The 25408-nt window shown below is 37.6% G+C and overlaps 2 protein-coding genes across 5 annotated transcripts; one reads left to right on the forward strand and one right to left on the reverse strand.

Moving 5' to 3' along the window:
- The first annotated feature begins 1088 nt into the window (after positions 1-1088).
- rftn2 (raftlin family member 2) lies at positions 1089-16284 on the forward strand. 2 transcript variants are annotated; one of them, XM_065251799.2, is made up of 9 exons: positions 1089-1587; positions 8470-8650; positions 9509-9620; positions 10572-10749; positions 11436-11654; positions 13168-13274; positions 15554-15657; positions 15744-15822; positions 15911-16284. In XM_065251799.2, the coding sequence occupies exons 1-9, from the start codon at positions 1449-1451 to the stop codon at positions 16106-16108; spliced, it is 1317 nt and encodes a 438-aa protein (XP_065107871.1). In that variant the 5' UTR covers positions 1089-1448; the 3' UTR covers positions 16109-16284. The 2 variants fall into 2 exon arrangements, with proteins under 2 accessions (XP_065107871.1, XP_065107872.1); XM_065251800.2 differs by having other exon boundaries at positions 15744-15804.
- A 1056-nt stretch (positions 16285-17340) lies between these two features.
- Positions 17341-25327, reverse strand: LOC135733342 (MOB-like protein phocein). 3 transcript variants are annotated; one of them, XM_065251803.1, is made up of 9 exons: positions 25186-25327; positions 23781-23939; positions 21013-21075; positions 20392-20492; positions 18840-18882; positions 18626-18712; positions 18462-18541; positions 18259-18370; positions 17341-17866 (listed from the first exon to the last, which is right to left on the reverse strand). In XM_065251803.1, exons 1-9 carry the CDS (start codon positions 25186-25188, stop codon positions 17735-17737), a joined length of 780 nt encoding a protein of 259 aa, XP_065107875.1. In that variant the 5' UTR covers positions 25189-25327; the 3' UTR covers positions 17341-17734. The 3 variants fall into 3 exon arrangements, with proteins under 3 accessions (XP_065107875.1, XP_065107873.1, XP_065107874.1); XM_065251801.2 differs by lacking the exons at positions 23781-23939; positions 25186-25327 and adding an exon at positions 21751-21884; XM_065251802.1 differs by lacking the exons at positions 17341-17866; positions 18259-18370; positions 18462-18541; ... (2 more) ...; positions 20392-20492; positions 21013-21075 and adding exons at positions 23205-23393; positions 23577-23666.
- Between the last annotated feature and the right edge of the window lie 81 nt (positions 25328-25408).

Raw genomic sequence — 25408 nt, forward strand, 5'->3', positions numbered from 1 at the left:
ATGCAAATGTGTTTTAAATTATCCATTTGGAATACTATGGAAACTAATCCTTTAATATAACTGTTTTGCTCTGGACAGCTAATACCACAAAGCCACTGAAATGAGCTGCTTTTAAAATATTGCCCTGCTTGGCTTGTAAGTGTGACTGTTGTTCAGAATGGTTGTGAGAGCCAGCAGGTGGGCATTGTTTTCAGCTGTAAGTTGACAGGTGGTACAGTTGCAAGCTACTTTGGTAGTTTCATGTTTTGTGTTTTGTTCCGCTTTGGGCTGGTTAAAGCCTGACTCACACACAACTGTTTAAAAATAGACTAACCTAATACAAAAGTTGATGGATTTGAGTTGTGTCTCTCAGCTTTCCTCTGCTCCCCCATTACAAGGCTTCCTTCCTTCCTTCACACTCTTTTGTTCTGTTTTATTAACAAAATGCTCTTACAGTATATAATGGACTGAAGAATATAGTTCCAAACATATAGTTTGTTTCTCAAAGTAAAGTTTTTTTGTTATTTTTTGTTATTCAGCTACAGTAGAGCAGTGTGTTTTTTTGTGCTTCGATCCTGTGCTATTACAACACACACAAACAAGATCCAGATGCTGTTATAGCCATTGGCCTTGTAAACACTTCCTTAGTGTTACATTACTATCAGACATTTAGGCACACAACTCTTTGATCTTTAGATATAGAAATTTACACAATTAAGAAATATAGAAGTGCTTCCCACATAGTATAGTTTTGCCGTGTGGTTTCAAGTCACAATTATACACAAATTTATAAAATGTTTACTATATATTTTCAAAGTGCCAGAAGTAACCTAAATGCCTGCTTATGCTCTTTTGCTGCTTTTTGAGATAGAAGTATCAGAAAAACTCTTCTAGTTACTTTTATATTGAAAAATCACATTTACAGATTTTTGAAGATTTATTTACCTATTTTCTGTGAAAATAATTATTTTTCTGTTTATTTTGACCAATTTTACAACATCATTATGAAACACGCAGTATTATGCAGGCCACTCCCATGTCACGCCCCCGATTAGCAATTCACGCTCCTCCCGCGCCACGCCCCCTCATTAATTTCAACACGCTTACAGCCCAAGACAACTTTTTCTTTAATATTTGGAAAGTTTAACGTTAGTTGGGTTTCTCGTAGACGATTTTAAGAAGAAAAAATCTGGGTTTATTAACTGCAGAACAACTTTAGGAAGTTTTTGGTTATTTTTAGTCTTATAAACGCCTCCTAGCAGGACCCGGTGATCTCTCGGTTCCTTAAGATTAAGCCGCTTTCTCAAAAGGGATCGGACACACAGCATATCGCTCTTGCTTTGGTGCCACTCCCAACGGATTAATTTGTCGGAATATGGAGCAAACCCATTAGGCACGGTAGTCTGGGTGTGTGTGGCCGAGTGGGTCGCCCCGTGTGCTGCCTTGAGTGTGCTGGAGGTCCCGCTATAATGGGATGCGGACTGCGGAAACTGGAGGACCCGGAGGACAGCAGCCCGGGAAAAATATACTCCACTTTAAAAAGACCGCAAGTCGAGACCAAAACAGACTCCGTGTACGAGTACGTGCTACTGGACTTCAGCCTGGAAGGTACAGATTACTGGAGTAAAGTGATGTGGAGCTATCATGGTAGCAAAAAGTTACGCCAAATTACTTTATTGTTACAGAATGATTGTTAATATAACGAATTACTACTTTATAGTAGTAACTATGGTATTTTGGCTAAAACTTACTGTAACCATGGTACGTTTTTACATAACGAATTAGAACTTCGTTGTCCATTCTGCACGCGCGTTTGAAAGGCTGTATCTGAAAATCTAGTGAGCTGACTACCTAGACAGCACTCAAAAATGCCGCATGCGCAAACTACTCTTAAAATGTTGTCTTTTGACTTTAAGCCCCCCGTCCACAACAATATTTGAATGCACCCCACTCCCCAATTTCTCCCATTAAAATAATCCAGAGCTTGGTATAACTAAAGATGAATGTTTTGCCATTAAATAACATTAAGTTGATTTATCTTATTGTAATTTTGTCTTAATCGTTTTAAATCATCTTGAGACCCCTTTGGAAGTTTGTCGAGGCCCCAGCCCTGACAGCAGATGACTCCGGGACAGATCCCCAACGGAAAGGCACCAAATTCAGCAGCTCCAGTGCGGATCCGGTGTGGAGTCGTCTGCTGTCTGGGAAGTGGACCCTGGACCCCTTAATGACACCAATCTAAATAGTGGGTGCAGCATATTTGTGCTAATTCAATGCTTTCACTTTGAAACACTTGGCAGACTGGCATTATGGACCCTGGCATGTGCACCCTCGAGTGTAACAGCCTTAACGTTTTCCCCAGCAACAGTACCGCAGCTTCCTCACATGTGGAAATAGGTCAGGTAGCTTTTTTCCTGACGATTGGATTGTGTCTCAGACACTCGCACATGCGTCTGTTCCACTGTATGACATTCATACTCCTCTGTGCAACAGTTTCCAGTGTCTGGATAACTCATAAGTGCCGAACTTTGATTTGTTAAACCCTTTTCCTTGTTGAAAGAGACATTCTGTCTACTCAGTGCTGCCTTAATACTTACGTTTAGAAAAGTGTAGTGTATTAAAGGTGCCAAAGAATGCATTGAAATAGTATGTAAAAATTGTTCTTTGATATTAACATAGAAGGTATGTAACTTTATGAAGTGCAATTTAAAACCCAAGGATTTGTCTTATTGAATAAAATGGTCTATTTTTCCATATTTGTAAGGGTCATGAATAATAATGTTGAGCTCTGCTCTGATTGTTCTGCTCTGCAGCTCATGTCAGTAGCTCACATTAGTAAACATTTTAGCATCTTTGTAATTAATTTAATGTTGGGGGCATATATTTCGACGTGGTTTACATAGAAATAAGGAAACATACTCGTTTGAGGCTCACGATATGTCATAACCATGTACAGAGCTCTTATTATTCATCTATGCCTAGGTAAATACAGTTTTTTTATATTTTATGGCACCTTTAAGTAATTTAGTAAAACTATAGAATATGGCATGTAAGTACTTCTTGCTATAAGGTTTGGTGGTATGCTATAAGAGTAAAGAATAGTGTATAGTTTTCATTACAAAAGACTATAGACCATTTTGCAAGATGTAAACAACGCTGGTCCAGAAGCAATTCATGTTTCAGTTTTTTAACACTACATAAACGTTGGGATAAAATACAACCAACAGAACATATAGAACTGAATTAAAGGGGCTGTTTACACTTGGTATTAAGATGTGTTTTCATCAATCGGATCACAAGTGGACGAAAGAGACACATTACGTTTACACCTGGTATTTAAATCCGTCTCTTTTGTCCACTTTCAACCGCTTTTTTCCTGAATACTTTGAGGGGGTGGTCTGTGAGACGGTGGGCGAGTCTCTTTGCTGTCATTTAAACCCGAGCGGGAGTAATTATGAGTTTATATGGACGCAAACTAATATTATGTAGGAGTCCACTGCTTGTTTACCAAGTAAACATGCTGCACAGTGTTTTGTACGTGTGTATGTAAGAGCTTTCTCTGAATTTTCAGCGCAATTGATGAAATAGGATAGCGCAACTTTCACACGCTTTCAAAACGAAACTACAGAGATCAGCCGCTTTAGTTTTATCAATGAAAGGCTAAAAATAGCTCTGTTCACCGTCTGTTCACGCCAGAAGTCAGAAAAGATGTAAAACTTGTGTTTAATACCTCAGATTAGATAAATGGGCGGAGAGAAGGCGGTCGCGTGTGGCTGTTTGAACACATTCAACCACATATGCGTTCCGCAACTCCAAAGCGATCCGATCGAAAGTGGTTTCGACTACCTCTGGATGTGGTTGAAAGTGGTCGAAAGTGGACGAGCTCAAAACGTTTTGAACACCGCTTACACCTGGCATTAACGTCGTCCACTTGTGATCCGATCAACGAAAACGCATGTTAATGCCAAGTGTAAACAGCCTCAAAAAGTTAAACATCTTATGTGAAAGAAAGGTAACAGTTACAACTGAATCAAGAAATGGTCTTGCAAAATGGTCTATAGATGACTGAGTGTAAAATAAATCACATAGTTTATGTATATACATGTTCAAAGCTGAAGCTGCAATGCTATGCATATATTTGGTGTATAAAGGTAGGGTTAGGAATGTGAAGCATTCTTAGTGTCATATGTCTCCACCTGCCCAGGCTTCAAATCCATCATGATGGTTGAAGCCCTTGAAGGCAAAGTCAGACCATTTCTCCTATAAACTGAGCATTAGGTTAATAAGTGTTGTCTCCTGTTCACAAATGTTCATCAAATGCATTATTAGTGATGCAGTAAATCATATTATAATGTAATGCATCTCCTGTCAGATACTAGACTTTATCACCTGAACATAAACATGTCTACAGGCATGTGCGTGTGAAGTTTTGATGGGAAAGATTGATTGTCAAGATGTCTTTTAGCCATTCAGCCCTGAGTACACCTGGTATACAGATGTTTGAAGCTACTGTGTCTATTATTGCTCAAGGTAGCGCTCAAATTATTTAGACAGATCTGGATCACAGACTGTGTTTGCTTTGTTGTGCTGTAAGTGCGTATTAGGCGTAACCTGTGGAAACTTCACTGCTGTATTTATGTCTGTGTTTTGTTTAAAGGGTTATAAGATAATGTGGCCATAAATTTGAAATCTGTTTTTCAATTACACTTTCATAAACAACATTTAGTTATAAATAAGTATAATGCGTGTTTGATGTGATCTGCTTCACCCTTAAGGCAATGAGTTTTGTATACAGCATGTATTGTTTGTTCAACTAAGGAAATTTGAAATGCTAAACAATGTTCATCATGACTGAGAATGGTGTTCATGATGGTTAAACATAATAAAAACATGTGACCCAAAATACTGTTGCTAATAACATGCTAAATTTACATCTGAACATCAAAATGTAGTGATGTATGACTGCGTCTATGCTACTGGGTGCATTAGGTGCACAGACCATGTGATGCTTAATTTAGTGTTCGGTTGTAGAAAGCCAGATGTCCCTGTGTTGCAAAGCCAGCAGACGAATTTACAACGAATGGCCTTAATCTCTACCTTGGATCAGTTTCACTGCTGTCGGGTGGAAAGATCGGGATTAGCAACAGTAATGGCTTCAGCTGACTCTGGGTCAGCATTACCAAATTAACTACTGTACCACATCCATTTCTTTAACAGAAATAGTACTTTTTTTCTCACCCTGCATTTAAAATTTGTTTAAATTAGTTTTTTGTTCCCGTAGGCAGCTATTTAATAAACTGGTTGTTATTAAGTCATCAGATTTTGTCTAATGGAAATATCACTCCATGTGGGTGTTTGTTGATGATCTGTGAATGTGTTTTTCTGATGGATTCATGGAGATTTTTTCACATAGTCATTTTAAAATTTCAAAAACAAATACAACCAGGACTTTAGCACTACGGGCCGTGTCATTTAATCCAGCAGGAATCAGTTTCTTGCAGACAGTTTCTGCGAGACTAAGATAAACAGCTGTGAACTTGTGACATCTGGCTGAATGAAACTCATTTATAAATGTCCAGGTCATATTTCACTCCATAATCCTAAAGAAAAGAAGCGATGTTATGTTTGTTATTATCATTAAACAAATAATTTATTTTGTGCATACAGTGTGTTGGTATGCCTGATTTTCATGACAATAACACTACTTTGTAAAGCAATAAAATAAATAGAATTGTTATGTGTAGATTTGGAAACGAAAGTCACGTTCTCATGACTGGTTTTGTGAGATTCACCTTGATTGTAAAATAATCTAAAATTGATAGTCTTTTATTGAAGATTAATCCTAAATTCGATTAATATGTTGTTTTTCTTTTGTATTTCATAGTCTTTTTGTGAATTTCTTGCAGTTTAGGGTTAAAATGGTTCAAACCACTTTTATACAAAAACAAACCCTCAACATTTCCTCATAAAGAGTCATAAAATTTGCCTATAAATTCCTTTTACCTCTTTTTTTTCATTGCCTGTTTCTTATTTCCCTCACACCTTCAGATTCTCTTTTTCAATTTTCTACATCTCAATTTATTCTTTTTTATCTTTTCTCCTGATTTTCCCTCTTTATAAACAACACACAGCACAGTTGCTCTCTCTGTCTACAGAGAACAGAGGCGTCTGTGTGAGAGTCGACAAGAGGGCTGTAGGGGAGTCTGGGAGAAAGGGGTGCATTGGAACAAATTGGAGTCCTTTCAGGGTCTGTATCGCTGTGAATGCCATCTCTCTACTTTGCCCGTGGGGCGTTATCTCCATAACAGACAAAACATTACTAAAGATTAGGAGTGATGCAGTGTACTGAACACAGACACTGGTGTGGTAAAACCTACAGGTAGCTTCCAAAACTTTTGTGTTTGTGTCTCGTCTAACGTGTCAGCTGTAGTCAAAAACACACAGTGGTTTACCAGTTGTTTTGTGTTTTTTAGGGAAAGGATATTTTTAGTCCAAGGAATTATCTCTTGTGTACTTTGTGAATTTTTTTGTTTTTGTTGTTGTTACCAAGTGTGGGAACCGCAAGATCGAATGTTTGCCTATGTTTGTGTTATGCGTGATGGAATGCTGTGTTTGTGGGGCGGTGTGTGTGTGTGTGTGTGTGTGTGTGTGTGTGTGTGTGTGTGTGGCATGGGGCCAGTCTTCCCTGTGAACAGCAGCTCTTTGTGGACACAGGAAGTGTGTTTGGGGGTTGGGGCGGGCGAGAAGGGAGATGTCAGGGTGATCCTCCATTAGAGCCTGCGGACAGGAGGAAGAAAAGCAAAAACACTCGAAGCACCCTAGCTTACAACAACCTTAACACCTATAGGTTAAATCTATATCATAAACCCCTACACACAGCGTGCTGATCCCAGAAAATTGCCAGAGTGCCTTCTGTGTGTAACGCAAACCCGTCCTGGAATTTGGATCTGGGAACGCTCCCGCAAAATGTACCTGGTGACATTGCCGTAACATTTCCGGAACGCGTCCTATGTAAACAAAAAGCAAGAACAATGCCGCAAGGGGTGTCGTGGTAATGGCGCATGTGTCACCACAACAACGTATTTATGGTTCAGGTCTTTGACATGGGGGTTTTAAATGCAGATTAACAGTCACAAAAATGTTCACCAGCCTTATGGACAGCATGCGAAATGCTAGTTGATGATTGAATCATTAAAAGGCATGCATACATGTTTCTCAAGAGAAATTGCTGATAATCAGGGGTGCGAAATTCGCCGTTTAGGATCCAAAATTTTTCACATTGATAAACATTTTTTTAAATAATGCTTAAATTAATAAGATTTACAATTAATAAATAATTAATAAAATGATTCAAATTACAATACAAATAAGAATTGATTAATAAACTGTGATGAGCGTCTTTGTCACCTTTTTCACCCCTGATGAGTTTGCACCCCTGGATAATAAGCAGGGCTGGGTATCGAGTCCGATGTTCCAGATTGATTCGATTTTGATTCACAAGCTATCAAATCGATTCGATTTCACTTCTCGGCTCGATTTTTCGACTCAATTCTTGATTCAACTTAATGAATATAGGTTATATAAATTATTATATTATCTTAGAATATATTACAATATAGACTGAATGAATGAATGACAGGCTCGCCTCTCGCTCCTTGGTAACATCGCGCAAGGCAAAAAAAGGGTGACATCTAGTGGAGAAGACTAGTAATTAGATTAACGCTTAATCTTACGTTCAATGTTTGCGGAAATAAAATGGAAAAAAAATTAATTTGTAGCCTGTGAGAATCGATTTTGAATCAACCACGGGGAAAAAAACTATTAATAGAAAAATCGAGCCGTAATAATAAGCTTAGATGCTGTGGAAAAATCCACCAAGTGCACAATGATAAATACACTACACATCGCACCCTTACGGCGCATTCACACGGGGCGAAAGCGTTAACGCTTGATGGATGGCTTGTCTGAAGCGTGGCCAACAGCCAATCACAGTGGCCGCAGCACATGCTCCAATCTTTCATAAACGTAATTGGCTGGCTCTGCCTAGGTTATTTGCATAAGGCAATCTGATTGGCTGACACTCGCGTTGCCGCTTGAAAAGTTGAGAAATGTTCAACTTCTGCCGCGAGCAACGGCAGTGACGCGGCGCCGACGGATCCACAATTCAGTTCGCCAATGCTTGACGTCACCCATTAAAAGTGAATGGGAAGCGTCAATGCTTACGCCCCGTGTGAATGCGCCGTTATGTCACGTGTCTTTATAGGATCTTTACAGGATGTGTGTGAATGCACCAATTCCAGTGTGAATGAACCAAAATCAAACAATCATATTCTAAGTATTTTCTGTAATCTTTGTATAAAATGGCTTTACGTGAAGCATGCTGTAACTGTAACTAAGATGCAGTGAAAAAAAGAATAGAATAAGTAACATCACCTTGGCTTTAAATCATCTACACTGATGGTCACATTGTGTTTTACTGTTGTTCCACAGGCAGTCGACCTACAGTGCAATATCTGTCCTCACTGTGTGACCTGCCCCATGCCCTTCAGTCTTACTACACCCAGGGTTACGTACTGGCCGCACTGCATCCCATTATCCTCTCTGTTGGCCGCACTCGCTCACTGCCCTGCAGCCTGCTCTACCGGGCCATCCTGGTTCGCCCACAATCCAGGTAAAGTTTACCATGACAACAGCTGTGTACTTCACCCCCTCTCTTTCTGTATCCAAAACAGACCAACTTCTTATTTCCAAGTAATAATTAACTTTTAATAAGCCACCATGAATATTAATTAGATAAGTAATGAGAGGTCAGACTGTATAGCTGAAGTGGGCGGGGCTTGTTGTGCTTTTGCTCTCAGACTGGGTACAGATATAGGTTAAGTTTTAGGAAGTCTAATGTGTAATTTTCCATGAACCAGTGGGAACCTACAGAGGGGCTATGGAAGAACAGGAGAAGCTAGTTTTGTCTTTGACTTACCCAGACATAACACACTACTTCACTGTTAATGTGAACTGAAAGTGTGTGACACAAACCCAAATGAATAAATTATAAACGATGTCTACGTCCATGTTAAGATTACAATGTATATATAGTAGATAATGCCCAAATCTGTAAAACTTTGTTTTCTTAGCAAGGCATCCAAATCTGTTGTTTGCATAACATCCTTACTATTAAGATACAGGTAGATAGAACTATAATGTAGCTGTAGCTCATTTGCATTTAATGAAGGTCATTAGAAATAAGCCACTCTGATATTCCACCATTTATTTTTATTATCTTAATACAATACCATGGACTGAAAGAGCAGCAAGACAGCTGCTTTAGGGTTAGACCAAGTTGTTGTTATCAGGTGGGGTCAAAAGTGTTAAACATCTCAGCGTTTTTAAACTGCTTATGAAGGACATCTCAAGGCAGACATCAGCAATGATAAAAAATGCATGCGTGATTTCCTGTTTTGAACTTGCTGCATGAATGCCGTTGCCTTAAATGATGTGTGTTGTTTGTGTTGTATCTGTTGTGTGGTTGCAGTAAACACACAGTGATGCCAATGATTGACAGTGTGCCGGTGTTGCGGGTGGAGGAGTGGCCACTGCCGGGAGAATCTTTAACCGGGGACACCGTAAAACTGCTCATAGACAGGGTCAGTGTTTACATTTCAAATGCGTTTGCTGTTGCATGGTAGCATATACTTTAGCCTGGATTTCACAGACAGGGTCACAATTGGTAAATTCTTTAAAAATTTGAATTTACCCAAGGTGGTAATGTGGCACGGTCTTGTATAACACTGAAGGGGCTTATTTCGCAATAACAACCTGTTGCCTGTACATTATCCCCCTTATTACACAGCTTATTACCTCATAAGTAAGGTAAGGAACTCTAAATATTGATTAGAAATTTTATTTGCCTATTTTTATCAGACCTTCTGCAAGGAAAACATGTTTACTTTCGTTTTTAAGATAAGACAAGGGGCCAGATTTACTAAACGGGGCAAATTGGCATAAGAGCCCAATTCTAAAAAAGCGCAGATGGGAGTGTTAATATCTGCGGGTTAGATATATACATCATCTGAAAGCTAAATAAATATGCTTTCAATATTTGGCCAAGATACAACTATTTGAAAATCTGAAATCTAAGGTGGGAAATCTAAATATTGAGAAAATCGCCTTTAAAGTTGTCAAAATGAATTCCTTAGCAACACATTACTAATGATCATTTTTTTATATATTTAGTAGTATTTTTACAGTAGGAAATTTACAAAATATCTTCATGGAACATAAACTTTACTTAATATCCTAATGATTTTTGGAATTAAAAAAAGATGATAATTTTGACCCTTACAACCTATCGTTGGCTATTGCTAGAAATATACCCATGCTGACAAAATGTTGTGTTTGCTTTTGTGGGCACAGCGTGTATGGACAAAAATTCAGATTAAACGATTTGTATGCTTGTTGTTTTATTGCTTCTTGTCTGATTAGAGCACAAGTGTCAGATGTTCATTTCCAAAAATATATCTGCATACAGTGTAGTTCCTCTTTAGGAAAGTCTCTGACTCATTACAGTGATGGTGTTGTTGTTTATGTACCCCCAGGTAAACAGCTATGGCAGGGGTGGCGTGAGGTTTGTGGGCTCGGTGCTCCAGCAGGCTGGAGGAGGGGGGTGTAATGGCAGAGTGTCCAGTCCCAGGAGGGGCTACCGCTCCCCTCCACGCACCCCACCTCGCACTCCCCCTGGAGACGGAGATTTGGAGGGTCGTGGGTACAGCCAAGGTCAGACTTTCCTATAATCCTAATGTAATTATGGAATGTCTGAATTCTCTAACATAAAATCGGATTAATTTCAGTTTTATATCGAATACCTTTAGCTGATGACAACTAAGTGCACAGATGGGCTATAAATGCTTTTGAATCGAGCATGATTGGATGAATCTCAAGAACAATGTATCAGGATTTTATTTTAGCTCAAAAGCAAAATTATTTTTTGTATAAATCAAATGAAGCCTATTTTTTGTTGGATGTATTTTGAAATAGGATGTTTAGTTTGGATGTACTAACTAAAGCATGTATACATGTTAGCTCAAAAATACATTGTTGCAGTAATAACCAAAGTGAACTCTTGCTTTTCCCAGTGAGTATTGTCAGTTTAATTTAGTTTAACCCTCTAATATTTTGTCCACAGTTGTGCTTGCCCACCCTTTGGGCATCATATCAGTCATGTGATCCTCGATCCGTTAACATGGAGAATCAAGATCAGTCAGAGGCTGTTAGTGTCTTAATACAAGTATTGTACCTAGGTGACCTCCATTTGTCCAGTTAGTAGTTATGATAGACTGCCTAAAAATTGTGTCCGGAGCAATAGTTGTTACTCATTACTTCATTTTTTTTTTACTCTAGTAAAGATTGTATTCTATGTTCATGGCTCAAGATGTGAGTTGTAACCTCACTGTTGTGTTTAGACCTGAGACTGCTGGTGCTGTTTCACTCCTGGAATCCGGGTTATGCACCACTGGACTCTCTGGCCTGCTGTTACCATCAGGGGGCGCTGTCCATGCGAGTCTCCAGGAAAGGCCAAGTTGTCAGTGGCCTGGAAGCTGATTGGCTGGAACTGACAGCGGCTTATTACCGCAAAGGCTGGTCATTGGTGGACTCCTTTGTATACTGGGACACACCGAAAGGTATCTCTCGAGTTAAACTAAATATTGTCTATCTGCCATAAACTTTCTATTATGCACTCTTGTGTAATGTTGTTTAGGGAGATTACAATTTATATGCATGTGATGTCATGTGCTGCTGCTAGACTTACATTTTATAGCCCCGCCCCCTTTGTCTTTTATGTAGGAAAATGCAGCTGTTGAGTAGATGTAGGCATGCAATTCTTCGACTTGTGTTTAGCTCTTTAATCATCAGAGTATCATATGTCATTTTTGACAGTAACTACGCATTTGGTCAAAATTGAGTTAAGGGTTGAAATGGGCTTTGTGAGAATTGTTGTGTCTTGTAACAGGGTCTCTTGGTTCAATTTTGTCCCATTTCAGAGAAACGTGTGTGCCAAAATTGTTTGACTGGCTGGTGTAAAAAACTTTAAGGGCATTTTTTTCAGTTTTAGTGATTGCGTAGTTACTGCACTTAACCCTTGTAGGGCAGTATAGTAAACAATGACGATGTGAGGTTTTAAAGTATGCCATTTTTGTGCCTTCATGACTGAGTTTGTAGGACCCTATTATGTACTTACATTTACGTTTATGCATTTGGCAGATGCTTAATTCCAAAGCTCCTTACATTGCATTCCAAGTATACATTGTATCAGTAATTGGGTTCCCTGGGAATCAAACCAATGACCAATGCTCAAACAGTTGGGGTACAGGAAGAATATTTCTGTTCTTAGTCATCTTTTCACATCTTTTCACTTTCTTTTTCAATTTCTTTAAATTCCACAATTTTTAACCATATTTTTTTTCCTTTCTCTCGACTCCCACAAGAACTATATTTAGAGCCCATATCCAAACCTCACGACCACACTTCCTGTTTTGCACCAGCCTAATAGGAGCTAGATCTGTGTGTGTGTGTGTGTGTGTGTGTGTGTGTGTGTGTGTGTGTGTGTGTGTGTGTGTGTGTGTGTGTGTGTTTGAGACATCTGGGGTTTGTGAATGTGGAACACGAGAGGCAATTTGCAAACTAGCTCTGCCATCCTACTCTTTCCTCATGCCATTTTCTCATGAGGGACATACTTCTGAAAACTCCTGAGCATCATTTTATCCAATTTTCTTAATTTTGTTGATACTTGACTGAATAGGTGGGCTTTATGTACTGTATTAAAGTATGGTGCTGCCTAGGGATCCAAGCGCATTTTATGTTGTTTTTTGTGTGGTTGGGTTGTGGTTACATTTTCTGTTCCTCATCAAAAGAGCCCACTGAGATATTTTGGTCCCGTTTTCAGAAATACACTAAGCATGTGTGTTGACTCTATGGTCTCATTAACTTTATATTCATCCTCTCACATGTGCATATGGATTTGAAGTAGATAAGTTTCATTATCTTTTCTAGGTCATTGACACACTTCCAGTCAGATTAAATGAGACCTGAATATTGCGCTGTAATTCAGTGGATGAACACACACTTAGATATGGATGTTTGTAATCTAGCCACCTTCTATTAACTTAATTTTTATTTTGCTTTGTTTTTTAACAGGGGAGCCAGTACCCAGGTCTTTAGAGGGCCTGTTTGTATATGAGGAGATAAGCACAGCACCACCTGCCAATGACACTATTGTAGTAGAACAGTGGACTGTTATAGAGGTATCACACATTCACCTGTATATGACTTGGTATATCATAAAAAATTCATATATGTGACACAGTTTGTAAAAATCCAGCTAAATGACTTTTCTATATAAAATTATTTGATAAATTTAAAGGGCACCGGGCACCTATTATGCCCATTTTACTAAATAGATTAAGTCTCAGGTGTGCCTGGTGAAATTTCAGATTAAAATACCCAACAGATCATTTTTGCCAAATCCAAAATGCCCCAATTTGTTTTGCGTGCATGCACCTTTAAATGCAAATGAGCAGCTGCAACTCACTCCCTTACCAAAAGAGACCGTGAGTTCTTTCAGTTAAAATAGATGTGATTCCTGTGAATACATTGTACAATAGTATCTAACTATTGAGATATGGCGGACAGCATACAACTCATTGAGGGCGGAAAGAGTCCTGCACTGGGCCATTTTTGGAGACCCGCTCCCGCCGTACCAGCAAAGTTCAGCACCAGATTCGACCCATCACCCGTGATAATATCAAAATTAAATCTGCACCCGCCCAGACCCGTTATTTGGCCCATTTCCTGACCCGTACCCGCATAAATCACATACGCTAAAATCATTCCTTAAAGTGCCATTTTTTATCTGGTACCACATATTTAAAGGGGACAGAGAATGAAAAAACATTTTTACCTTGTCTTTGTTGAATAATGGTAGTCTACCCGCATTCACAAACATACAAAAAGTGCTAGACAAATTTTTGATTCATCTCAGTCTCATAGAAATTCCTCTTTTAATAATTGTCAGCCAGAAAACATCCCAATCTGAAAAACTGATGCTTATGACATCACAGGCCTCTCCCTGCCCCTCCACTTTAAAATAATTGGCTACATTTTTAGAGTGGCAGCAAAGTCAGCCAATCAGTAATGAGATTGCAAGTAAAGCCAGTAGGGGGAGCCAAATGGGTGCAAAACCACTTGTTTAAAATCCCCCACCCTAATAGAGCTATCTGAGAGAGGTTTTTAGGAAGCTTCTAAGGCATTACAGACCCAAACAAAAACATTTTTGTCTACATGTCACATCACAGAACAAGGATAAATACCCCGTTCAATCATTCTATGTCATCTTTAACATCACAACAGCCTCATGAATGGGCTAATAAAACAGGCTTAAGTGCACTTTGTTTTGGGCCATTCAAGTAGCCTACCATCGGCACCTAAATAGGCTATGGAACCTGATAACTATATACTAATAGACCTATTAATGAAAAAAGAACAAGAAAAATACAACCTACCTACACAACCCCTGCTGTGCCCCTAAGTCTCGACAGGCTTTCTAAGAGAAGATATTCCCAGCTTCCGGCTATCAACGGCAAACCTTTATGCAACGCCTGCCCCAACTAGCCTATGAGAAGAATCAACAAAGGTCACGCACTGTTGCAGTGGTGGTGACGTGATGGGTCAAATGTCATATGGTGCGGGTGTAATGGTAATTTAGACATACAAATATTGCACATATTTTCATTCGCGCTACTGCCCGCCCGCACGGAGTTAATTATCTGCCCGCATCCCCAACCATGAATTTTAGAAATGTCACAATCCACCCGTTTCAGACATTTTTATGCGGGTATCCGCGGGTACCCGACCTGTTGCAGGACTAGGTCAGAAAGTATCATTCAATTCAATTCAATTTTATTTATATAGCGCTTTTCACAAAAGTCAATTGTTTCAAAGCAGCTTTACATAAATAGAAGCAGTGAAAAGCACAGAAAAACGACAGATAGCTCAACAAAATACAAAATACAGTTAAATTTGCTGCGGCTATGACTCAATATTATAAGTACATGTATTACTAAAGCAACGTCTAGAAGAGGCAGCTAAGTAAAGCCCAAAAAGGCTGCCTCCCCGGGGTGAAAAACCCCCTAGGAGAAAAAACAAAATGATGAATAATGAAGAAAATCATAATGAAGGACTGTCAGTCAGTGGCCAGGGGCGGAGCTTTATCAGTGTGATGTCACATTAATAAGAGAATCAAAACAGCATGTCTAATGAGACTTTTTCATTGTAGGGTTGCTGTGTTCACACACTGCCAACACACATTTATGCCTAAACACTGTGTAAAAGTGCATTTCGCATAATAGGTGCCCTTTTAATATTGACTGTGTAAGGTCATTAAGATTGAAATCATAGTGAAAAATTTTTGATGCTCCTAATCTCATCATTAGATTATAAGACTTCAACCTGGATTTCACAGACAGAGTCACATATAATTAGTTTCATACCATGGAGTTTAACTATATAAATGTTATTCTTTTAGGGTACAGATGTAAAGACTGACTACGGTCCTCTCCTCCATACATTAGCAGAGTTTGGCTGGCTACTAACATGTGTGCTGCCCACCCCCATTATTCGTCATGATAGGTGAGACCCTCACTGTACTAGCTCTCCCTGCATCATATGTATTTAAACTGTATTACCATATGTTACCAAAGTTTTCTTGCTTGCAGTGAAGGGAATCTCGCCACCAAGCAAGTTGTGTTCCTGCAAAGACCTGTCAGAGGCCAAACGGTACCACGGCACAACCAGGTGCTGCTCTCTTTAAATTAGTTAATCATTGAGATTAGTTTTTTTTCCTACTTGTGACCGGCAAAATCCTGTTTGTTTATCTCAAAAGGGATCTACGGCACGAGAGGTTTCCAGTCATTCTGTGAGTCGAGGCATAGAGGAACCAAACACAGAGTTGTCATCTCCGTGTTCAGGGGGGATTGGCGGTTTCCCTGTGTTTGGAGGAGGATATCCCGGTGCGATTTCCCATCTAGAGGAGAGTGGATTCGAGCCAGACGAGGGAGCCCCAGAGGTGACCTGTATGTGACGGGCTAACTCAAAAATCAAAAAAACAGCTTCTATCCTGGGATTCGGACTGACTAAAACGGAGTTGATTTGAAGATCTGCAGAAGTTTACTAGCATTTATAACATCACCGGGAAACAGAGATTTGCGTCACTGTATTACAGACGGACTTAAAGCACTTTTTGTACATTTTTTTTTTTTAACAAAGCCATAACGTATCGTGATAGTGGTGAGATTTATTTGTTATTTTTAATTAAAAGCACATTCACATTTTTACACATTATATCAAAAAAATAGCACTGAGATTTGCTCGTTTGCCACAAACACCATGGCAGTATTTCACAACACTCACATGCCACAAAACACTTAAGCAAATAATTTTTTGTATTCATGGAAGGTTGTCTTTCCTCACATCTTAATTTTTCCTGTTTTGTTTAGTTCTTATTTTTAAAACGGTTGTTCATTTTAATGCTTGCAATGGTTTAGTGCGACATTCAGGAACTCAAGTGTCCAAACACGGCACTCTTTAGGATGTGGATATTTGTTTGGTGTGCAGACTTTGGACAACAGGAATTCTCCGTTCAGCGTTTGGCAAAGTGGAAATTCGTGTTGCATCTTTGGAGCTTCAGCCTTGACTTACAAAGATCTTAACATATTTGATGTGCCATGACCTCAAGTGGTGCAAAATTGAACTTGTATGCTTATCTCCTGAGGAATTTCTTTTACTATTTTTTTATCAGTGGTTCCAAAAGCGAAAAGCAATTCACTGAAACACTCCCAAGCAGATTTGCATGTTAAGTCAAATTCCATGCTATAAGGACTTTAAGGAGGGTACTTTGTCATTTAGGTAACTGTGTAGTGTAGATCTCCTGCGCTCGGTAGTCAAATTTATGCTGCTTGTGGCACCTTATTCATTTTCAAGTTGTAGTGAACACAGTAAAGCATTAACCTTGTACATCTTTTGTTCATCCCTCTTTTTGAGAAAGACAGAATAGGGGTAAGCACGTTTCAAGCTTGCAAAACAGATGTCATGCTGCTGTAAATGTTAGAAATGAGCTAAGAAAAAATTAGTAAGATGTTGTGCATTGTATTCTAATATGCCAGAACCAATCAGTATTATTTACCAGCTGTAGCAGTTGAAGATTTGAACATAGTAACATTCAACATAGTTTTGTAATATTTTATTAAATGGATATTTACCTCACAATAAAGTGGTTGTTTGCATTTTTTTAAAGATATGACACGACAAAAAGAGTGTGCTAGGTACAAGTCTTTTATTAACAATTGACATAATGAAAATACCATACATTTTAATTTATTTAAAAAAAAAAAAGACAAAGTGGGCCATATGAGAGCCCTCCACCCATGTAATAACTTAACAACCAGGGAAGAGACAGGGTGAATATCACCAGACTCCTTTATAGTCGAGAGGGAAGAGGAAAAAGTCATTCTTACTAGTAAAGCAGGATTTACACTGGGGATCGTAGAGGAGTGAGCTATGTACAAGGAGCTGCTGATGTTACATTTCGATTGTTACAGCTAAAAGACGAAGTTTTTATATAGCATTAGTGAGTGGAAAGTAACAAATGTGTCAAATGACCAAAGCCATCGCAGTCTGGATATTACAGGCGTAAATGCACAAGATCAGCTTAGGCGTCGCTCTCTCCTGCGGTGGCACTTTGGACTTCCTCTTCCAGGATGGGCACAATGAGGTTGTCCTTAGACATGAGGTTATACTTCATCACAAACCGAGTGAAGCGGTGACACAAGAAAGTCTCATTCTGTGGAGAGAGATAATAGTCGCTTATTCAAGACTGACGTCCCTTAACTATTATAGAATCGGTCCACAGATGCCTCCTACTGACCATTACAGGAAATACACATGTGAACATAACTTATTACCAAGCTTAGCTAAGTGATATCCATCTAGGCAGCTGCTTTGTAAAGATAACATATTAACTGATTTTGAACCTTTGATCTGAAACTCTTTGCATAGTAAAATTACAACTTCAAATGCACTGGAAAATCAACCGAGACTTTGAACAAAGTTAAGCCAATGAGACCATACTATACAATCAAAGTGCACGCACACACATTGGCTGAAACTGTTCATTTTGACATGGAGCCAATATTCAGTTGCAGTTCATGAAATTTGTTTATATGTTGTGCTTACCTCATACTTGTCAAATATCTGGCGATGGTGAAAGTAAGCATGAGAAAAGATCCTATAGATACGACGGCAAACAGAGCCCAGTTTGGCCACGGATGATTCCTTAATGCTGACACTACACAGAAAGCAGTAAAAAGGTGGCTATACCAGTCAACATAACTCTGCAAAAAATATTAGAATTGGATAAGGATTCATAGAAAGCTTACCGGCTTGGAAAATACTTGTTGCTGTTGAGGAGACATGCAGCTCCGTCAAGGGTATGCCTTGTGTAGTCGATAGCAGGGCACTGAGATTGACAAAAAACAAGTATTTGGTCATAAGGCTGCTCTTAAACTGGTTTGGGACAAGTGTTTGTGAACTAACCACTAACCTCTTTGGGAGTCTTGTGAGCAGCACACAAAAAGATCCACTGCTCAGTGGCAGTCATCTGGGTACATGTTTCTGGATGACACTCATTCTATAGTGAAAAGACGACATCAATATAATTTTAAGACAAGAGTATTTAAAATGATCTGTTATAGGATATGTTTATTACATTTATATTAACAGCAGTGCTACAATATAATGTTGGCTCATCCAATTACCTGCAGTTTAACGGCCAAGCCATTGAGCTCCAAGCAGAACTGTCTATAATCAAAAAACAGACATTGAGTTTTAATATTAGGGGTGTGCGAGGCAAATACTAACACAGGGTTAGTTGTAATACGGACTGTTTACATTGTTGCACAAGGTTGAGCGTTTTGATTTTCCGGTATATTTTTCACGCTGCCAAAAGACGATCTCCTGCAAATTATTGGAAACCTATAATGTATTCCCAGAGAGTTATTGATGAACGAGTGTTTTGGTGCCATGTAAATCAATTTTTTCATCATTCTATTTTTTCGGTTTCTAAGTTGGGTGTTTAAGATACCAAATTCAATGCTATGTCATATTAATCAGTGTCTTGTTGACTACAACAGTGGTTCAAACTTTTTCAGCGTGCGGCCCCCCCTTGTGTATGGTGCATTCCTTCGTGGCCCCCCAAAGAAAATTTGTGACAAAAACTGTTCTAAAACTCAACATTTTAATAAAAAACATGGTTAGTAGCCCGTATTTTTTTAGGTTTAATTCATGATAAATTAATGTATTTCATAAAATTTCATAAAACTGGGGCCCCCCTGGCAGCATCTCGCGGCCCCCAGTTTGAAAACCACTGGACTTAAACATAGCATCGTTTTGAAATATGTCTGCAGCTCTTAGCAACATTTTTGGTGGGCTTGAAAATATTTTGACCCAGCGGGGTTCATTTTAACGCTGTGTTATAACTAACCCCTCAGCACTTAAGATATAAAAACAGCTAGCGTACTTGCCGTTGTTTTAAATAGGCTATACACGAATGATTGCTGGTGACAACAAAATAAATGTGCCCGTCTTATCAAAAATCATGTGTCAAATTTATTGGTGTTAATATCTTTAATATTGATTGAATAAGATCACATCAAAGATTGAAATCATAATGAAATTAAAGGCTTAAATCAGACTTTGATGCTCATTATCTCAGAATTTAATTTTGAAACTGTTGTATGTTTATTACAGACTGGGTCACATATAAAAATTGTTTTGTCATAATTGTGCTGCCTTTTCTCACATTTTTAGACATTTATATCCATTTATAATTGAACTATTGTTAGAAAAGGACCGGATGAATTAATACAGTGTGTATACCTCTCTATTATAGACAGATATATAAACAATATCCACTTCAAGTATATAGACAAAATAGTATTAAAATATTTGCCTGCAAACTTCATTTTTAACAAGTGTTACAACTAACCCCCTGCCTGTTACAATTAACCCCACCTATGGGGTAAGTTGTAACGTTTGCACTTCTGTCACATTTGGTGTAATTGTCCAAGAATGGTAAGTACTAGAACAAACTTCAAATGTTCATTTGTAGCAGAGATGTGTGTGTTGCTTGGGTAAAAATATAATTAATCACTCTCAAATATTTTTTGAATGATTGAGCCAAAACCAAAAAGCGTTTTGTGCCCCGCTCTCCCCTATAGCTAAAACCAAACACATGTCTGAGATTCACAAGCAACTGCAGCAAAGTGCATCTGACAGCCTGTTTTCACAAAACAAGGAATGCAGATCTACCTGAGATGTTCATATTTCCAGACACCCTCATCCTGTCCCTCTGGAGGCTCCATAATTTTCTCTATGTTTGAACAATCTGAGCGAATGTTCTGCTGGATATACTGTAATAAAAAAACAATGTCGGTTGATAAATACAATTAAAAGTCACAAACTGGAAATCACAACCAGTTTTTAAATATTCAAGCAACAGTTACAACAAGACACATGACATGAAGTCTACCAAAGCATGATGTGACAAGTCTGAATATGTGCAAGCACAAATAGGATTTGGGAGTTCTGATGGAAGGAAATGTGCTTAGCAAATAAATAGCAATTTTAGGTCAGTTTCTTACACAAAAGAGAGTATCTGTCTGTTTTTAATGACTGAAAAAAAGAGCTTGAAAATTCCAATGAAATGGCCACATTTGTCATTTTTGGGTAAACAAGCAAGCAAGCCACCACTTTATAGCTCAGTGGTAGAGCATTGTGTTAGCAGCGTGAATGAGTATGGATTCAAAGTCAGATAAAAACATGCTGATAAAAATACACAACTTGTAATGGGCTGTAAGTCACTTTGGATGAAAGCATCTGCCGAATGCATATATGTGAATGTTAAAAAAAAAACTATTGTGTAACACTCACCTGTTGAACAGCCAGAGTGCTGTCCATCTCCTCAAATGACTCATCAGGCCAGTTACAGAAATCCTAATGGATGAAACAAAACCAGTTGGCAGAGAAATACTACTACTAGAAATACTTAGTTATAAAGTCTGGTGTTAAACAATTGTTGTTTACACTTGTAATACACAACAAATTAATCACATTTGTAATAACACACTTTTTGGATATTCTCTTCTCAGTAAAATGTACTATAGTAGTTCTTGATTAGTAACCACAGTTAAAATTATGACGTGTAACTACTGATAATACGAATGTATATATTTTACTTATAATATAATACAAAATGTTTAATATCTACATAATTTCTACTAATGTGTTATTGGTGATTTTGAGCCTCGGTAGCGAATATGATCCGGGTACTTTACACACGGCTGCTATTTGCTGTTACCCAAATAGCTAATGTTATAACACTGAAACCTGTCGTTTCAGACAGCTACCGACTCCTTTTTAACTATATAAACGTGCACTTTTAAACAAGAGAGTAAATGTCTCGTGACAAACTAGTTGTATTTTAGAGTATTCAGACAAAAGCCTTTCTAGCCGTGTTAGTTTTTCTTGGCTAACTGCTAACTTAGCTAGCCGTGGCTTCCGATCCCAGGACAACAGACAGTATTCAATTGAGTTATTGCATTAGAATATATCTTATGAATGGAAATAATATTTGAAAAAAGCTAAATGTATATAGGAAATTGCGTTTACCTTCGCCTTCGTGCCTGGTCTATTCCTCCTCAGAACAGCTGTGCCCTCCGCCATGACCATCTCGACAGATTTAGCGTTTGATTGACAGCGCGCCCCTAGCGGACGAGAAGATGCACTACACAAGAAGCACAGAGCCCAATATGATTTGGACACTTGAATCACCCTTAAAAATACACATCGTATCAAACCAAATTACATTTATTTTAAAGTCTGAAATCGTTATGTGACCTGCAGAAAGTGTCCAGGTGAAAAAGTAGTACACTTCCATAGTGTACTTAAAGTGGTTTATTTTTGCACACTATCTTTGTACTTAATATACAAAAAATTCATCTTTAGTACTTCTTAAGATTATCTATGTGTACTTCACTGTGCTATTTTGAGACACCGTGAATATGAACTAAAATGCACTTTTAACATACTATTTCTGTATTAAAAAATTTATTTATTTAGTTAACACTTGTATGAAACTTGAACTCAACTTTCATACAAAGATGGTTTCAAGTTTACAACATGTGGTACCTAAATACATTTTTTAATACATTTTTAGCACATTTTAGTTCATATTTACCGTGTCTCAAAATAGCACAGTGAAGTACACTTAGATGATCTGAAGAACATCTTAAGAAGTACTAATGATGAATTTTTTGTATATTAAGTACAAAAATAGTGTGCGAAAATGAAGCACTTTAAGTACACTATGGAAGTGTACTACTTTTTCACCTGGGTGGAAAGGCACTCTATGAAGTTTTTGAACACCTCGTTGAAAAGACAATACTTTATGTTTTTTAAACATTTAAGTTTTCTTTCATTCCTTTTATTTGATAGACCCTTTTCCAATAACTGGTTTCACCTCTATTATATTTTTGGTATATTCAGATTTTAAAATATTTAAGATGAAAAATATAAGAAATAGTAGTCTTTAAATAATTAATATTTATTATACTTCTAGGAGAAGTCCATTGGAATATAAATTAATTTTAAGGTTTTAAAACATCCCCCAAATGGATTTTCTTTTGATTTATAATTGAGTTATTAGAAATAAGTAACATTTTAAAAACATAACAAAATCATCTAACATCTTAAAAATTTGTGTCTGAAAAAAAAAATGAAAATGCATCTAAATGCTTATGTACATCACTATCATTTATTTATCAATTAATAAAACCTTCTAGAAAATAAGATGTTTTATGTCACTTGATACATTCTTTACAAAATGTTGATAACAGATAAAAACTTTTTACAAACATAACAAGGACTATGACAGTCAGAAAACTTTATTCATTTAAAAATTATTTTCGTTCAAATAATTTAAAATAATTCCTACATAAATTACTGTATTAAAATCTTCATTACACTAGTGTTTCATAAATGAGGCCCATTGTGTTTCCTAATACCCAGTTTTTAAGTCTAAATCCATAATTCCTACATTATATGCTAAAAGGAAGAAACAAGGCTAAACATCAAGATCACTTTATTATAACAAAACATGATCATACTTATTTACAATCAAATGGCATAAAAAAGGAAACAAAAACTGGATAACCATTCACTCTTAAATTCAGAATGAAACAGATGGCTGAACAACAAGCACTTCAGTCTGTATATTTGCCAAGAATATCTCCATCTCGGAACAGGAAATAATCCTACAAGAGAAAATACAATGCATCATAAAAATGGCCATTTTGAAATAATTTTATTATAATACAAATCACAAAATATATTTAATGATTATTAAGAGACAGTGAGAAGAACTCCAAAAAACAAGTAAACTCAGTAACTTTTTTATTGGACAAGAATTATTTGAGGCTCATGACAAATGTTCTAACCTTCTCTTCGAGAACAATTTTAGTTCCTCCATACTCCGGCAGCAAAACTTTATCACCAACTTTGACACAGACAGGGGTTACTTTCCCATCCTGAAAGAAAATACACTTTTACATACATACTTATATCTCACACACAATGCAAAGAGAAATGGTTTATTATACAATATATATTTTTTTTATATAATCTAAGAAGAAATTATTTACCTTATTGGTGGATCCTGGACCCACTGCTACTACTGTTGCTTGCTGGACTTTGGCCTGAGCCTTTTCTGGAATCATGATGCCTCCTTTTGTCACAGTCTCTGAGGCTAGCCGTTCAACCAACACACGGTCGAACATGGGAAGAAATTTCCGGAAAGCCTGCTGTAAAGCAAAGACATAGCAAATATAATGTAGAGATTAAGCTTTCAAATCAAATGCACCAGCAGAGGAGCATTCCAGAAATACACAAGTCTTCCCATTCCTCTGCAGCTTGTGCCAAATGGTCAGTTTATGGGGAATAAATGCATTTAAAGTATTTTCAAAGACAAGAGCAGCTGCTTGTCTTGACAGTAAGTTAATGTGTGTGACCTTGAGAGAAGGACATGTATGAGAGAGGGCAGATGGGATAGGAGATGTTAAGCATTTATGTGGGGGAGGAGAGAGGTTGAGAGGTTTTGTAAATGTTTACAATCCCACTAAAGGACAAAGGACAGACATCACGATAAACCTCAAGGCTGAACTGTCAGGAACGTTTCTGAAAATTCTAGAATACATTTTTTGTTCATTTCAACTCAATGCCAAGACTGTTGTAACACAGCATCAACAACTAATGTCACAAAATAGCTTTCAGCAAGTGTGATAGACAATAAAATATTTTTTAATGTTTGTCAGAAGGGAAGATTGAATACACAAATAAACGTCCACACCTGCTAAAAAAACATAGTTTTTTATTTCTTAATATCTTCCTAAAGATAAAGAAATCACAGTTACTGTACAGCACACACACGTTTAATCAACTTCATTCAAAATTACCCGGAAGTGATCATATCTTGCTGAAACGCTATTGGTTGACATGATCAAACGCATCGAAGCCTTTCAAAATCATATGACAACCTTGTGAGGAGTATGACAACTTTACAAAAATTAAAATTGGGTTAAAAATGCCATATCTTTAACGTGCATAGTTTAATTACCGGATGAATGGTAATTCTTAATGCACGTGGACATCCTCCTTAGTTGCCATAGTATATGCATGCAGGCTTAAACCAAATATATGTCCAATGTTTCTACAATTAGACTGTTCTAAGATTTAGATTTAGAACTATCAGTCAATTTTGATAAGTGTACCTCAAATTCGTCTATGAAAACTGTGTAATTGCGTTAAACATTTATCTCCCATTTTAAACCTGATTCTGCAGACAGTTTCTGCGTATTAGGTTAAAAGTGGCACCATGCTTTAGAGTAACGCGAAGAACGCTTAGCATGACTACATTACTAACCATGACCTTGATGTTACAATTGATGGAGTGTTAGAAACTGTAGCGTCATAGCGAGATCACGTAATAAGAGAAACGACTCATTTGTGTAGCTTAAAATCTTAATGAAGTAATTATTATAGATGTCTTACCATTTTAAATGATCTTTATGAAATGCACGTCCAGCAGAGGAGCACAAGACAATCAAACTGTACCACTTCACTACTGTGACCCACGTGAAGAAAGGACTAGAAACGCACTGCGCATGCGCCATATTACAAGGTTTACAGAACCCGTCATGAAATCTAGAATATTCCTATATAGATTAAATGTTACGGACTTTCATTTTAATATTTTAATTTTTTTTCAAGAGTG

This window comes from Paramisgurnus dabryanus, chromosome 15, assembly GCF_030506205.2.
Source record: "Paramisgurnus dabryanus chromosome 15, PD_genome_1.1, whole genome shotgun sequence".
NCBI lineage: Eukaryota > Metazoa > Chordata > Actinopteri > Cypriniformes > Cobitidae > Paramisgurnus > Paramisgurnus dabryanus.